General features: G+C 39.6%; 1 protein-coding gene across 3 annotated transcripts in view; it reads right to left on the minus strand.

Annotated features, from left to right (window-relative positions):
• The window catches only part of cltcl1 (clathrin, heavy chain-like 1), a 55,327-nt gene that overhangs the window by 25,972 nt on the left and 13,695 nt on the right, over nucleotides 1–15,660 (minus strand). For all 3 annotated transcript variants that reach the window (XM_048611184.1, XM_048611183.1, XM_048611182.1), the window contains exons 3-14: nucleotides 12,112–12,380; nucleotides 10,467–10,628; nucleotides 10,031–10,144; nucleotides 8,730–8,903; nucleotides 8,033–8,230; nucleotides 7,034–7,234; nucleotides 6,725–6,877; nucleotides 6,329–6,451; nucleotides 5,250–5,387; nucleotides 2,914–3,078; nucleotides 1,677–1,857; nucleotides 435–598 (exon numbers count right to left, since the gene is read on the minus strand). In XM_048611184.1, coding sequence (XP_048467141.1) covers nucleotides 435–598; nucleotides 1,677–1,857; nucleotides 2,914–3,078; nucleotides 5,250–5,387; nucleotides 6,329–6,451; nucleotides 6,725–6,877; nucleotides 7,034–7,234; nucleotides 8,033–8,230; nucleotides 8,730–8,903; nucleotides 10,031–10,144; nucleotides 10,467–10,628; nucleotides 12,112–12,380 — 2,042 coding nt within the window. The remainder of the gene's footprint in view (nucleotides 1–434; nucleotides 599–1,676; nucleotides 1,858–2,913; nucleotides 3,079–5,249; nucleotides 5,388–6,328; nucleotides 6,452–6,724; nucleotides 6,878–7,033; nucleotides 7,235–8,032; nucleotides 8,231–8,729; nucleotides 8,904–10,030; nucleotides 10,145–10,466; nucleotides 10,629–12,111; nucleotides 12,381–15,660) is intronic.

Below are 15,660 nucleotides of genomic sequence, written 5' to 3' on the forward strand. Positions count from 1 at the left end.
CAAGTGGTAGATGAGGTATATTGCAAACTTTGAACAGAAATACCATTTTAAACCAGATTGCTTACATTTGATGGGGAATACTAAGTGACACAGGACCTACGCTACAACAGGTTATGCAGGGCCACTGAAGAATACTGCCTCCGGCAACACAGCAAAGTTAACACTAAGGTATGACCCTTCCTCAGGAGATGGCAGCTAGGAAAACCATTTGCATGCAGAAAATGGGATATGGGCTGGGGGGGGGGGGGGGGGGAGAAAAGGGGAGGGGGGGAGATACACAAGGGGCGGGTGGAGACCAAAAAAAAAAAAAAAAAAAAAAACAGCAAGACTGAAGAAGAAGGAGTGCCTAACAATCTGGCTAGCCAGTGCTTATCAGAAGGACACTTCAAGACTGCAGTGAAACTAGACCATGAGTATAAAAATTTTAAAAGTACCTTCAGGAAATTCTTCACACGTTCTGAATCGTAGCAGTTGCTCTCCCTGCATATACGCTCAACTTCTTTAATTTGCCCAGTTTTACATGCTGCCTGAATATACTTGAAGTGAACATCTGGCTCCTGACTGAAGTTCACAATGGATCCAAGGAAATAAAATAATCCTAATTGAAGGAAAGAACAAGGTGCAGATCAAAACTCAATTAGCTCCAAGCAAATATTTTACAAATAGAATGTTAGTGTTCATCTATATTTGTAGCATCACTTATTGGCATTTGATTGCTGAAACCACTTCATTAGCACTTAAATTGCTGCAAGACAAAGCAAAGTAATCTGCTATACAAATTGGAATTATCGTAAGAGTTTAAACATCTTAAAAAATGCCAAAATCATTCAGAAAGTAAAACCTGTCTACTTAAAGCTCTACTGTAGAAGGGGTGTGAAGAGTCAAAGGTCTGTTTACCACCTTCCTAAGCCACGTGGGCTACCAAATGTCCTGAAGAATCTCAGACTAATCATATTGGTTTACCTAGTGGTAAACTGGAAGTTGCTCCTTGCATGATTGATTCTAAATTAGAACTTCCCACATTTGCCTCAAGCATATTAGAAACCTTCACTATCTTTGAATGCAGTTTAGTTTCTGCTGTTTTAAATAATTGGATTTTTGTGATTGCAATGATTGAGTGCTTGGCAGAAAAGTGGAAGCCAGTAAGTTATGAACATTTTTATATTTGCACTTGTTCAGCAATGCAGGCAATAAAAACTTGACCAAAAACCTTCTGATAAAGTCTCCTGCAATTAGGGGAAGGGGTCAATACTGGTTTTAGTAGTGGATATTAAATTAGAGGTCTTTGTGTGAGCACCTTGAAAAATAGTGATATCAACAGGACAGCTTCAGGGATCCACAAAAGCTAAATATAGTAAAAGTCACTATTGGACTATAGTACAGGTAGAAAGAAGGATGAATGCACTCACTGAAGGGGTTAAAAGGGAAGTGTAGATTTTTTTTATTTTAAAAAAGATCAAGTTTCAGAATGTAGTTGTAAAGATGGGATCTGCAGTTTCAAATTTTGATGAAAGCAGTGTTGAATGTGGACATTAATCTGCACTAGATTTTGTCCTGTAAAGTTAAAGCAGCAATACTGTGATGATGAAAGAGAAGTTTAGTTCAAGTCAATGAGTTAACCATGAGCAGACAAGGATCCAGGTACTGCAAGTCACTTGTGCTGTAGAACAGCTTACCCTCATAACTCTTAAAGGATTCAAAAAGTTCCACCAATGACTGTGTGCCAAGTTGTTCATGGTACTTGGATGCTACTTGCACACAAAGCTGCAGATTCTGACGGATGTTAGCTGACAGCATGGCGCGCAAGCACTCGAGGGAATCTTCTACGGACAGTGCACCAAAGTAGTTCACAAGCCACTAGAGGTGGGAAAAAAAGACAGACATTTAATCCCTTAGTTTTCAGGTTCAGTCTAGAAGCAAAACAAACAATTACTATAAACAGCTCACTATTTTTGTATTTTGAAGTGAACACATTCACAACAAAATCCAGAAGAATGAAATCATTGTGACCAAATAAGTAGTTATGTACTGAGTATTACAAAGGTCTCAGGCAGTATTCTGAGAGAAGTGCCATAGAATACTGACCTGGAATTTTGCACAGCTACAAATCAAAACTTGCCTAAAAACCACATTCCACAATTCTGGAGAACAGATACAGCAGGATTAAGTGTTGCACTCACTTAGGTTTGCAGCCTTGAAAGCACAATTTGAAGATGTTGGAATTCTAGATTGTCTATTATATTCACTGTCCAGACATGTTTGTGGGGGAGAACTGTTACAGGAAGGGTCATTATATCTAAGCAGGGATGTCACTTTGGCTGACCCAGACAACTGAAGTCTTAATGCTATCCTGAAATCAAAATTTAACCATGAAAAGGTCTCCAATCAGAGCATCACAAAACTGCTCTTCAGGTGCCAGTGACCATACTTTGATGTAATCAAAGTTGAAAACTGAAGCAACTGGCAGACAAGTTTGAAAGCAAAAAAAAAAGTTACTTATGTCCAAGGCCAAGCTCCTTTTCCAGGATTTAACATGCTAATTGCATGTGACCTTGCTGACCCTTCACAGGGGGCAAGCCTTTAGTTCAGCAGGTGGACAATCATTCCTACAGGAAGCCATTGAGACCACCAATTCAAAAGGAAAAATTGCCAGTATGGCTTAGCCATCCTGCCTGATGTTTACAAAGGCATGCAAGCCTGAGAATTACTTGTTTCAACAGTTCTGCCTTTATTGGAGCCACCCACTAAGCAGCTATCCCAAAATTACTTTTCCTTTATAGGAAGGGTAAAACATTAAGACATTTGTGCTCTGGTGTTTTTAAAAAAAAACTTAGCCATAAAGCTGCATTTTACATGGAATTCATTACACACATTTCAACTCAGATTACAATTCAGTGTACCCTAAGCTCATACCTCAGGGTTCAAAAGGTGAGTGTGTACAACAGCACGTTTAATATCATATAGATCTGTATAGTGCTCCAAAGCCCTCTGCAACAAACCAGCCTTTTCACACAGCTGGGCAATATGGGCTCGATCATAGTGAGTGAACATCTGGTTTCCAAGGATTGCATCAGCAACCTAAGAAAATAAATGGTCCTATTAGTAAGCATGGTAGGTATGCAGATAACTCCCATGAACCTCAATATCTACAACAATTGGCTAGATTAGAATGTAGCAGTCTGGAGGTCATATTCTAAGACTTATCATATCACACAAGATAAAGAAGCAGATCTATAGAAATTTGCTGTCAATTCAGCATCTTTCAAGTGTCTTTGGCTGTTAGCCAACATGCAAGCTAATGTTTAACTAGTAAGGACATTACATGGAATGGTCTAAATATATTGTGGTTGAGTTATGCCTTCATCAGCTCCTGATCAGTCATATTTTAAGTGGATACTCTCTGGTTTGTAGAATGTTCCAAGTAACTTTAAATTTCAAGCAGCTTAGGCAAGTCAGAGCTCCAGAATAAAAAAAAAAATCAGCAAATCCATCTGGCAGTGATTTGATCAAGTTAATACTGTAACATTAAGCTTTAAATGGAAAACCTAATCCCAGAGAATGACGCATCACCTTAAATTTACTGCACAATAATATTGTTTGAAGCAATTTGGAATCACAACAGACTATGCTTGAAATACAATAAAGGTGATTTCAGTTGTGTGGGAAACAGTCTAAACTTGAGTTTTTCCCAAGTAGTAACAAATGAGGATTGAGAGCAGAGTCATTGGCATGAACCATACATATTACAGCAAGGTGTTTGACAAGGTTCCTCATGACAGACTGGTTAGCAAGATTAGATCACATTGAACAGAGAACTTGCCACTTGATTATAGAACTGGCTTGAAGCTGAGAGGGTGGAGGGTTGCATTTCAGGCTGGAGGCCTGTGACCAGTGGTGTGCCACAAGAATTGGTGCTAGGTCCACCACCTTGTCATTTAGATAAAATGATGTGGATGTGAACACAGGACATATGGTCAGTCTGCAGATGACACCAAAATTAGGTGGTGTCATGGACAGCCAAGGGGGTTACTGCAAATACAGAGTAGGATCTTGATCAGATGGGCTGAGGAGTGGCAGATGGAGTTTAAAGTTAGGTAAGCGAGGTGCTGCATTTTGCACAAACATCAGTGCAGGACTTGGACACTTAATGGCAAGGTCCTGTAGAGATTGTTGCTGGACAAAGACCTTGGAGTGCAGGTGCACAGTTCCTTGAAAGTGGAGTCCCAGGTAGACAGGATAGTGAGGACAGCATTTGGAATGCTTGCTTTTAGTGGTCAATGCATTCAGTATAGGAGTTGGGAAGTCATGTTGCAGCTGTACAGGGCTTTGGTTAGGCCACTTAGAATACCATGTCCAGCTCTGGTCTCCCTGCTATAGGGGAGGTGTTGTGAAACTTGAAAGGGTTCAGAAGAGATTAAGGATATTGCCAGGGTCAGAGGGTTTGAGCTATAGGAGGCTGAATAGGTTGGGGCTATTTTCCCCTAGCGTTTAAAGGCAAAGGGATGACCATCTAGAAGTTCACAAAATCATGACAGACATAATAGGGTGAATAGCCAAGGTCTTTTCCCCCAGCATAGTGGAGTCCAAAACTTGAGGACCTAGCTTTAATGCAAGAGGGGAAGATTTAAAATGGACCCGAGGGCAGCTTGAGGGTAGCACATGTACAGAATGAGCTGCTGGAAGTGGAGGTTGGTACAATTCTAATTTAAAAGGCATCTGGAATAGGAAAAGTTGAGCAGGCCAAATGCAAGTGGGACTAGATTAATTAAGGATATCTGGTCAGCATGGATGAGTTGGACCAAAAAAGGTCTGTTTCCATGCTGTACAGCTGACTAAATTTCAGAGAGCCTTGCTCATTCCAAAGGCCCACTACACTTGTCCCAAGAACAAGGCTATGTCCACTGTATTTCAATACAATTACTTAACATTTACAACCTGGAGTAAAATCAATATTTAATTTTGTAGTGTAAACAATCCTGATAAGGCTACTCCAGACACTAGGAGTTTGAAGACTGGATTAGATTTACCATATTGGTAAATAACTTGCTAGGAGTGAAGAGTTGGAACACTGGTCAATATTAAGCAAGGGACTGTTTAAAAGGGAGTATTCAAATATCAGTAGACGAGGCATTTAAGATTGATCTTTGGAAATAAAAACTGATGTTACTACTTTACTTGACAAAGTGAAGGCTATATGTTTAAGAACCAAACCACCCAAGTTTACATAGTTAGAAAAGTACATGTCCCACCTGTGGTGCATGGATCAGATTCATTTCAAGGAGTCGAGTTTGTAAGTGACCCTCAGAAGGCCTGTTATTCTTCAAAGCATCCAATAGGAAAGACGTACACTGCTGGATCAGGTTATTTTCCATAAATACATCCACAATCTGTAAGCAAGGGGAAAAACAACATCAACCATCAGGAACTTGCACAGCTCAAGGTGTTTATCCATATGGATTAAAATTGAATTGGACTTCTGGTCCAAGTCAGCTGATGGTATCGTGGCAAGAAAGATTGTTGTTTGCCAGGTTTAGTCAATTTCAATTGGAGGGACATGGACAAAGAATGGCAATAAAAACAATTAAGTTCTTCTGTGAAGCTCCACACATTGAGTTTGAGTTTATGCACCTTTAGGCAGTTTCAGGATTGCTTTTGAATATCTGCATGCAATATTCAAAAGTCATGAAAAATAGCCGATATAAAATTTAAAACCACTTAAGAAAAGGGGACAGGAGGTAAAGAGATGCACCCCCCTACCGAGCCAAATACTTAATACACAACTCACTTAAAAAGCCAAAACCAGTCTAGGTGTTATCCTGTTTTACTGTCTGATTAACAACTAGAGAATCCACAATTCTGCCATCATGAGCATTCATTACACTATAATACTTGTACTTCCATGTTATGTGGAAATTTAATTGCTCACTTTCTTCAGCTGCTTGCACTGAAGCTATAGCAGGAGCCCCCACTGGAGTGCAAAATACTATATTGTACTTTAAAGAGTACCTTCCCTGAAGTTATGCTGATTTGGAGCAACTGGCAAAGTAGCACAAGTGTATCAAGAAACTGCTGCTTGTCGAGTGAAGGGAGCTTGGGTATTTTAGGCCATATTAGACCAGGAAAGATACAATTTTCCACATCCACACTTCATTAAATCTAATAGACATGCCTAGAAACTAATTTCAACCCATGACAGCATGTGACTAACAATCCAAGTTTGGACTCATTAAACACTTTGTTCAGCTAAAACCAGGTGAAGCATGCCAACAGAATCTTCCTTTAAAACTTCAGGTGCAAAGAAAAAAGGCTTAGAAATGTTCAAACTGACCTGATTGATGTTAGCTAGGGGTTCTTCATCCTGGACAAGCATCTGTGCAAACTGAAGTCCTTGGTCAGGGCTCACGCGCATAACATTTCTCAGCAGGAAGACCCAGTCTGGAGTGTAACCAACCTGTCAAAACATTGACAGATAAGTTGTACTTGGGGGTAAACATTTGGGAAGTGAGAACCAATTCAGTGCATGCAGACAATTTGTCACCACGACTCTGGCCAACTTTGCTCAAGAAGTCAGCAAGTATGAAGAAGGTTTGCACAAATAGTTCATGTACAAAGTAGCTTTTTTAGTGCTTTGAATACTGTGGAAGAGCTTTAAGCATTTTTGTTCAACCCAAGCCATTTAACAGGCATCATGTCCAAGACAATAGAAAAATTTAAGACAAATTACCTTTTTGGCATACAGAACAATTTTCTGGAATTGCCCAGTTTCTGCAAAACATTGTATAACTTTAGTTGGCACATTGGCTCGGAGATAGACACTTAAAGCTAGTGTGGGATCAGCTGTCTTCACCAAGTCTCCCAACTCCTCAGAACACTCCAACTATGTTAAAAAGCAAACATTAAAGAACATGTCAACTGCAGATTCATGAAACAGATACTCCAACACAAGCACCCGAGGCTGCATTTTTATGCAGTTTTTATTCTAGCCTTAAATAAGTCAGTGCCCATGCTCAGGAGGAATTTAAGATGTTGGTACCTTGTCTTCCTTTAGCCATTTCTCCAGCAATTGCTTGCGGCCTTGTTGCAAAACAGGACGGCAGAGTTCCAGTGATTCATACTTGTTCAGCTGACCCTGATCGAGGAGTATCCCAAAATACTGCAGAAGTGGTGAAGCTTGCCCTGGCTGGGCTGGGACAGTCTGGAATTTTCTAATTGTGTCTGGAGTCCGCAGAATACCCTAAAAAAAAAAGAGAGACAGTAATTGCAAGACAAAAGGCTTTAATGGTCACATGTAGCAATTTAAAAAGACACTGCAGTTATGCAGCGTACCCAAGTTTCAAATGCCTGTAAGGCACAAGTATATTCAACGTTCCAGTGTATGTTATTTCACTTAAGTGAAAACAGTAGTCTATGCACCACAAGGACCCAGCAGTGGAACTGGTTACAACCTAGTCGTGTGGTAAAAAAATACAACTGAGGAAATCCAATGCCTGCAGCACAGGAGCACAATGAGCTTAGGAGGTTCACACAAACATGAGGCAGTAAAGCTGTTAAGTGTCGCAGTTAGGAATAAGCAAGGCAGGCCATGAAGGGATTGGATACATTTGTGTTTTCAAAAAACCTCAGAAGTATGACAGGAAGAGCAGCTTGTTAGGCTGGTAAGAGTTGATGGGAAAGTGAAACACCATCATAGTTGTGAACAGATGTTTTAGTAAGAAAGGAGGTGGATCAGAAGAACAGTGTCAACTCCTTGCAATATAGCACTTCAATAATAGTTGGAATGAGAAAAATGTTACCAAAACTTTGTATTCCAGACAAAGCAAGAATGCCAAATATCAAACATTTATACCACAAGAAAGCTGGCAAGTAAACTGGTTGGTCAAGGCATTATGGCGAAAGCAGGAAAGGAACTATAGGCACCTTAAGCTCTTGACATTCAGAAAAAAGTAGAGGCTTGAACCTGTTCTTTATAATGTTATGAAAGCCTCTATTTTGCAAGTAGTCAGTATTTTGGCAGAAATGAGAATGAACACACCTTTGGTGCTGATGCAGCTACTTTAGCAGCTTCAGCATAATTTCCTTGTGCAAATAAAGTGTTGAACTTGCGTGCAAAAAGTTCCTCAGCACCAGCAAGGTTGCTTCTTACAGCCAAACGGAGAGCCAGGTCTGGGTTTTGGAGCACATTAGTAGCATAGTTAACAATATTTTCTTCTTCCACACAGACCGATAATACCTGGAAGTAAGAAAGTCCAATTAAGGAATATTCAATATACCAAGACTTCTACACAAGCGCAAATTTACAATACAACTAGAAAAAATGTCATTAGGTTAACAGAATGTAATCTGCATCCAATTGTCAAGTCACAGCCAAGAAATTACAATAGCTTGAGTATACAGGACAGTGAAATCATAATAAAAGGGGTCTATAATTTGTTAGTTACATCCCTGGAATAAAGGTTAAATTTGTGCACACAAGAGATCCTATGGTTAAAGATATCATGTGCTAAAGAAAGCACATTCTCACTTAATTATGGCCATACTACACAAGTCACTTTTGCGAAAAACCTTTAGTGTGCTTGACTTCAGCCTATTGCTACATGTGCATTCAAGATTCAGAGCCATAACTACCAGCACTTGCTCTTACTGCTTGTATAGCAAGCAGTGCACAAAGCACTTCAGTTTGCTTATTACCACTGATGTAGAGAAGTTAGTAGCAGCCTTAAGTGACATACTTGTCCTTTTTTATTGACTCCAATGATGCCAGATGTAGGTTCATGGGGAGCAGTCACAAAAATGGTCTCAGCACTAATACGGTTCATGTAGATACAAGCACCAGACTCCAAGTCATACAAGTGGATGTAGCCGTATTTGGTAATAAGATATATAACCCCATGTTTTGTTCCAATCTGGAAAATCAAAGAAAACATTAGTTATACACAAAACAAAAAACTCCATCACATTTCAGCACACTCCACTGGCATCTCAGATGCCAATAGAAGGATGAGGAATGAGGTACAAATCAACACTGGATCACATTTGGAGGCATGGAATCAGAACCCCTAGAGTGTGGAAGCAGGCCATTTGGTCCAGAGTCCAGTGACTCTCCAAAGCACATCCAACCCAGAACTTGCCTACGTTATCCCTGTAACCCTGCACCTGCTGTGGCTAATCCATGTAACATGCACATCTTTGTATTGTGCAACAAAAATCAGGAGCACCTGGAGGAAGCCCAAGCGGACAGACATAGGAGAGTTGAGATATTAAACTGGTAGTGAGATCCATTAAATCAAAACAGCTGTTAGTACTCGAGTGGTAAACTTATTGCAGGCTCAAGTTTTCCAGAGGCTTCTGGTTCGTGTACTTGCTACAGCCAATTAATCCACTTGATTCAAAGCTCTATAGTCTAAATGCTGAAACTGCCTAGTAGCAGATGATTGTTCTCAAAATTCACACTTGTGTGGCTCTTTAACTGCACCATCTGGGTGACTCAAGTCAACTAAAAAGCCAATTATTTTTAAAATTTGACAAGACAAAACATGGGTGAATGGGTGCTTTGTCTGGTTATAAAACAACCAGAGGTGCCAAACCTCAAAATAATGCAGAGGCCAGATTCAAAGATAATCCTACCTTTAAGTTAAAAATCTTGCAGTTTAAAGATAAATACACATTTTTTAGTAGCAAGACACCAGTACATGTGTTAACAGGGCCAAGAGGACTTGAGTGAATCAAGGTTGTTTTGTTTCCAACTAAATATTCCCTCAGGAGACAATAGCAATTGCTAAGCAGGCTCAGCTTGCACTTTGTTGGTATCAGCAAGTAGTCAGTCAAAAAAAATCAGCTTCATCTTTCATGAAAGGCAGCTACAAATATTGCAGCAAATTGTTTGTGACCATGACAAACCGAGACCATATATTCATTCAATTTTGAGGAGTTCAATAGAATGTTCATTACAAGGCAATTGCACTTTGCTCCAAGTAGCACAAAATGGCAGTGGTTGATTGCAAACAATGTTTAGAATGAAGCTAGTACTTACTTGCATTGCTACTGGAAAGTCAGTTTGGGCCTCAGGAGGGAAAAACACATCCACTGCTCTCTTTGTGAAAGGCTGGTTTCCAGCAGCTGGCTGACCTACTTCTATTATATGTAACTGCAAGAGAGTTTTACAAGTCAGTTTCAAGAGGCCAGGATACACAAGCCACAAAAGCAGACAGCCATATGAATCTGTCAGTTACCAATTTTTAGGTGATTATCTGGATTGTGATGCACACTGCATGGTACTTACACATGATACAGTTTGCTGTTAGCAGATTGCAATGGTCTTTATAGTACCTTGAAGCATTCAGTACAATTCATGAAAGTCAACAGGAGCTGTCAAGTTTTAACATTTGCAGAATGGTGCTAAATAGATTAAAATACACCAAGGAGGGACCATTAAGCAAGAGTGTTTCATAACTGTTTTGGTAACTTACCTTCCCTCCTGCTTGACTGCGAACTGCAAAGCAAAAGAGAGTTGACGGTGCAGGATTCTCTTCCAGTTTGAAGTCAGCAAAAGCTGCAGCATGTCCCTCGATCGGCTGGGATACCTTCCTATCCACAGAGTACAGTTGCATTGCACCAACTACCCTGTTTTGCTATAGGAGGCAAAAATTTGAAAGACAGGCAGTTCAGTCGTAAACAGTGCCAGCAGGTAGTGATCTAGTGGTCTGAAGGGGACAGCACTACACTACATATGCCTACAACTGGCACATAAGTTAGCAAAGAATTATCAAACTAAAGTTTAATTCCTTAAGGGATTATTAGTGCAGAACCAAATCGCACTGAGCAAGCTATGGGACTTTAGCAAAGTGATCCTGGTAGCACTTGGATAAGTACTCATTTTGCTTCTAAGTTCTGAAACTTAGATGCTGAAAAGCAATCTTAAAAAGGACTCCAGACATTTAAGATTCAAGGCTAGAAAGAAAAGCTAGTCACCAGGTGAAATATTCCTCATCTACTTTATTCCACAAGTTTTCATACAGTACATTGACTCCTCAGTACTCAGTTGACAAATATGGAAGTGAGATTAAACTAAGTTGCCCGATTGTACCCAACTGCCTAATTCTGGTGTGCAAAGTTCTTGACCCAATGTTTTATTGGGTAAAACAAAACCAATGGCAAAAGAAACTATGAATTGCTGATTTAGCACTACATGGCACTTTTAAAATTGCTATACACCAGCAAATAGACAGACAAGACAGTGGGTGGGGAAAAGAAGAGTCAGGAGCAATGTTCTGACACCAGGCTGCATCTGAAGAGTTCTTTCAGCAGCAGGAAAAAAAAGACAGTCATTCTGGTTCAGGATTCACCCTCAGTGCCTCTAAATGATAAAAGGGGGAAAATAATCCCCAGAGGATTTGCAGCAAGGAATAATTAAAGAAAGGCAAGGAAGATAGTAGCTAGCTAGAATAATTCACTTACTTGCCCATACAAGGAGCAAGCTAGATGCCAGGAACCAGATCAAGTAATCTTGAGCCAAGAACTGGTCTGACCGAAAAACCAAAAATAGCTGTCTCTGGGCCTAACTGCCCTGAACAAAGACACTGCTATTGTCTAAAGTGCTCCTTCACTACTTCGATAAGGTCACAAAATCTGTTACCAGTAAATGGATTTTCAAAACTGACAAATAGTGTCCTTAGTTTAAAGCAGCATCCCTTGCCATTTAGTCCAGTCCAAAAGTAGTTGTTAAAGAGGCAGAGTGTAGTCATGGATATTTCAGGTCACCACTAATCCAACAGATTCAGAATCCATGACAAAAACAAGATAACATGTTTTAATGATGCAGCTGAAGTGACAAGTATTGCCTATTACACCACTGCTCTTCAAAATACTGTGGGTCACAAGGCCATGACTAAATAGACAGCCTAATACCATCCCTCCAAAAAAAAAAGTGGCACCTACAACTGTGCTGAAGTGACAGCCTAGATTTTTGCATTCATGTCAAAGTGGATTTGAAGACTGTTTTAATCAGATATCCATCAGCTTAGCCACTACTTCAGGGTTCTTTTGAAAAGATTTATTTCAACTTATAGCAAGATCAAAAAAGTTGGCTGTATACAGCCAGTGAAAGTTACCTACCTGTGCAGAAATTCCAATTAGAAGCAGCCACTTCTGTTGGAGGTCTGTCCTGTAGTTAATGATCTGACAGCCTGCCAAGCTTGCATGTCTATCAAACATCTTCTGTGGCTGAGAGTCACCTTCCATGCTCCAATGGAATACTGCAGTCTCAGTTACTAGGGCAACAGTGTTTAAAGAAATCCATTTCCAGAATGTGACTTCTTCAACCATGTTATGAGCTTTCACTTTGCTCTTCATTTCAATGTTAAATATCTGTAGGGTTTTGCCAGCTAGTACAATAAAGAGAGTTAACATTAGACTATTGTAGGTGTTTGACCACAAGTTCTAAAGTGTGCCACAGAATCAAATTTAAAATGCTAAATGTCTGTAGTTGATATCCTTGGAGGTTTAAAAAGGATGAACATCTTTACATGTAGTTAAAAACATACATCAACCAAGCATATTACTCCTTGGCCATGGTTAAGGTAATTTTTAGGTTAGCAACTTGACAAATTTTCAAAATTGCATATGCAATTTATAATACAAGTAAGAGTCCAGTTTCATTGTGATCACCAGTCAAAAAAGTTGTTGCCAAGTTCAGTCCAAACCCACTTCTAAAATGCAAACAGTCTAAATTGTAGATCTTTATCCTCACTAGCCAGTGAGCACAACTGAAGATCTGCTACATAGATGCAGTGCTCCTTTACTATAGATCATAGATGATTTAAGGGGGAAGATAAAGGTTTACAAGTCTCAATTTGTACCAATAATCTCATTGATTTGATTAGCAATGATGTCAGTTACAAAGCAGTGACTAGGTAAAGAAAAAAGATAATTCTGATGCAAATACAGAAATTAGAAGGCTGGGGACTTTTAACCTGCCTGCAGATCCAGCTTGAAAATCTGGTCTAAAATTGCAAGACACCAGCCAATCTCAACTCAAAGTCTCCTGCATTATGATTATCAAAATTACTTTTTTCTTAAGACTGCACAACTCCCTCAGTTGAATCTACTCACTCAGAGGAAGTATTGCTGCAATGGTATGCAGCTCTGCAATAAAAAAAGTGATTCACTTTGAACCAGGCCATTGTGTTGCAACAGGACTGCAATAAGCAGATTTGCTTAAGCAACTGTTCTTGACCTCAGGAAGAGTTGCTGCTTTGGAGCAACAATTAGCACAGCTGCAGACTCCTGGCATAGTTAGGTCCCCCTTGGCTTGGGGACTGGTGGGCATGGGACAGGGGCAGAGAGTGGCCAAGGGAAAAACAAGACCACATCCAAAAAAGTGCACATTAAGCATTTTCTGCAACATGAAGGTTCTCCCTGCCAGCTGCAATTTTGAATAATTCAGCTGTCAGAATGTACAACAGCAGAATCACCAGCCCAAAACATAGCATGCTAACAAATCCTACATAGAACCATTACAAACATCTAAGTGACAGTACATAAATACTGTCCATTCAGCCAAACTCCACTTCTGGATACCAAATGAGCCACTCAAAACAGGAACACAAGCTTATTTGCCAAGGCTCATCTTCACAACTTTACAATAGAAGACTAGAGCAGAAAGCACACAAAGCACAGAACATGCAGAGATTAGTGGATCATTCTCAGATAGCAAACCACACAGCCTGCAATACATTTATTGTCTGATAAATGTGCAGCACCATGCTTTATTTCAAGAACTTCATTTGTCACCAGTTATCCTGACCACAGACTATTCAACAAATCTAAGGTGGCCTGTCATTTGTGCTGGCTTGGCTGGAGCAGCTTGCCAAGGAAAGCTCTAGCTGCAATACTGCAGGACAACCCCCACAGCAGTTACAAGCACACCTGGGATTTTCTTACCCAGTAACTGGCAGAGTGTTTGGTTGATTTTTATTAATTACCATGCTCACCAATGCAATCCAGGCAGACTTATCTAACCAGATTAGCATTTTAAAATTCAAAATCTCTCTGGTCAAATACCATGCTGGAATCAGGCAAAAAGAGATTGAATCTTCAATTAACTGAGTAAGGCCTCATTCAGAATGAAATTTGGGAATGCTCTTTGAATTGTTGAATACAGTCAGTAGAGACATGTTAGTGTCTTTATAAGCTGAAAGTGGCAAACTTAAATGCTATCAAGTTCCTTTATCAGGAAGTTTAATAGAGCTTTATTTTCAGAGGTTAAAATTGGATTACTCACTAGGTAAAGAAACAGGACAACCCTGTATTTATTTTTTGCTTATGTCTACATTTCAACTCTGGTCTTTAGAACAAATAAAGCAAGTTTTACCACCTTTAGCAATTGAACACTTTACTTCCTTTAATCTGGAATTTGTTGGAAATATTTAGCTGTCTGCTGTAACATTTCAGATTTGTCAGTTTGTTGGTAGTGGTCTTGAAGTGACTTGGAATGTTTTATATCTAGCTCCTTTAGTGCACTAGGTTGATGAAAATAGATACTGCAAACTCAGTAATTAGTTGAAGTGACAAACAATTGAGAGACCAGAGATGTTTGTACTCTAGTTGCAATTGTCTTATTACATGCAAAGTGGAAATTTAAACATTTATTATAAGTTATTGCAGCAGTGCCATGTATCTGGTACCAATTGCTTTTAAAATCAGTGATAAGATTTTTTGAAGTTGCCAGATTTGTCACTATCAAATTGGTTTCCCCAACACTAGGTACAAGTCACCACACACATTGGTGCTATAGGAAATCAGAGCTATACTGCTTCTAAGTAGAATGGGGAAAGTGGTGCTGACCGGCACAAAGAGGGGAAAGTTGAGAAGTTACTCAAACTGCATTTTAACTGTAAATCAGACTAAGTGGGAGTTGATCCTACTTTATTGGCCTCTAAATTTATGCATTATATTGTGAATTAATTCACCTGAGGAAATACAAGTCCAGCTGATTAAACTGCTTACAATGTTAGCAGCTTGAGCATTAGCTTTTATTTCTAATACATGCAGCTTTGTTTAACTAACTTTGCCAAAGCTAGCAGTAATTTCTTGAACATCTGAAAGATTGCGATTTTTGATGATCTTGATCAGATCCCTTGTGCAAGCAGCATTCAGTAAAAGTTTAAAATAGGTGAAACTGTAAGATTTGATCAAACCTTAGTTAAGACCTCAAAAATTTGAGATAATATGGTCTAGCTGAAGGTGTTAATTAATAGCCCCATCTCATTTAGAGAGAGCAAAAAAGCCAAGACTTAGAAAACATCCAGGCATATGCTGACAGTGGCAAATTATAGTCACAAGTATTGGGCAATGATCACACATTCTACACAAAAAAAAAAGAAACAAATCACTTGGATATTCCAACTCCTGAATCCCAAATTTCAGCACCCTGGGGAGTTAGTGTTGATCAGAAGTGACAAATCCTGCAGCTCCAACATCAAGTTAGGTTAGGAATCCAGCAATAGATAGTTTACCTGACTAAAACCTGCTGACTATTTACAAGTTTGAGATAGTAGGAACTGCAGATGCTGGAGAATGAGATAACAAGGTGTAGAGCTGGATGAACACAGCAGGCCAAGCAGCATCAGAGGAGCAGGAAAGCTGACGTTTTGGGCCTGGACC

Source organism: Rhincodon typus, chromosome 24, assembly GCF_021869965.1.
Source record: "Rhincodon typus isolate 14 chromosome 24, sRhiTyp1.1, whole genome shotgun sequence".
In the NCBI taxonomy this organism is placed as follows: Eukaryota; Metazoa; Chordata; class Chondrichthyes; order Orectolobiformes; family Rhincodontidae; genus Rhincodon; species Rhincodon typus.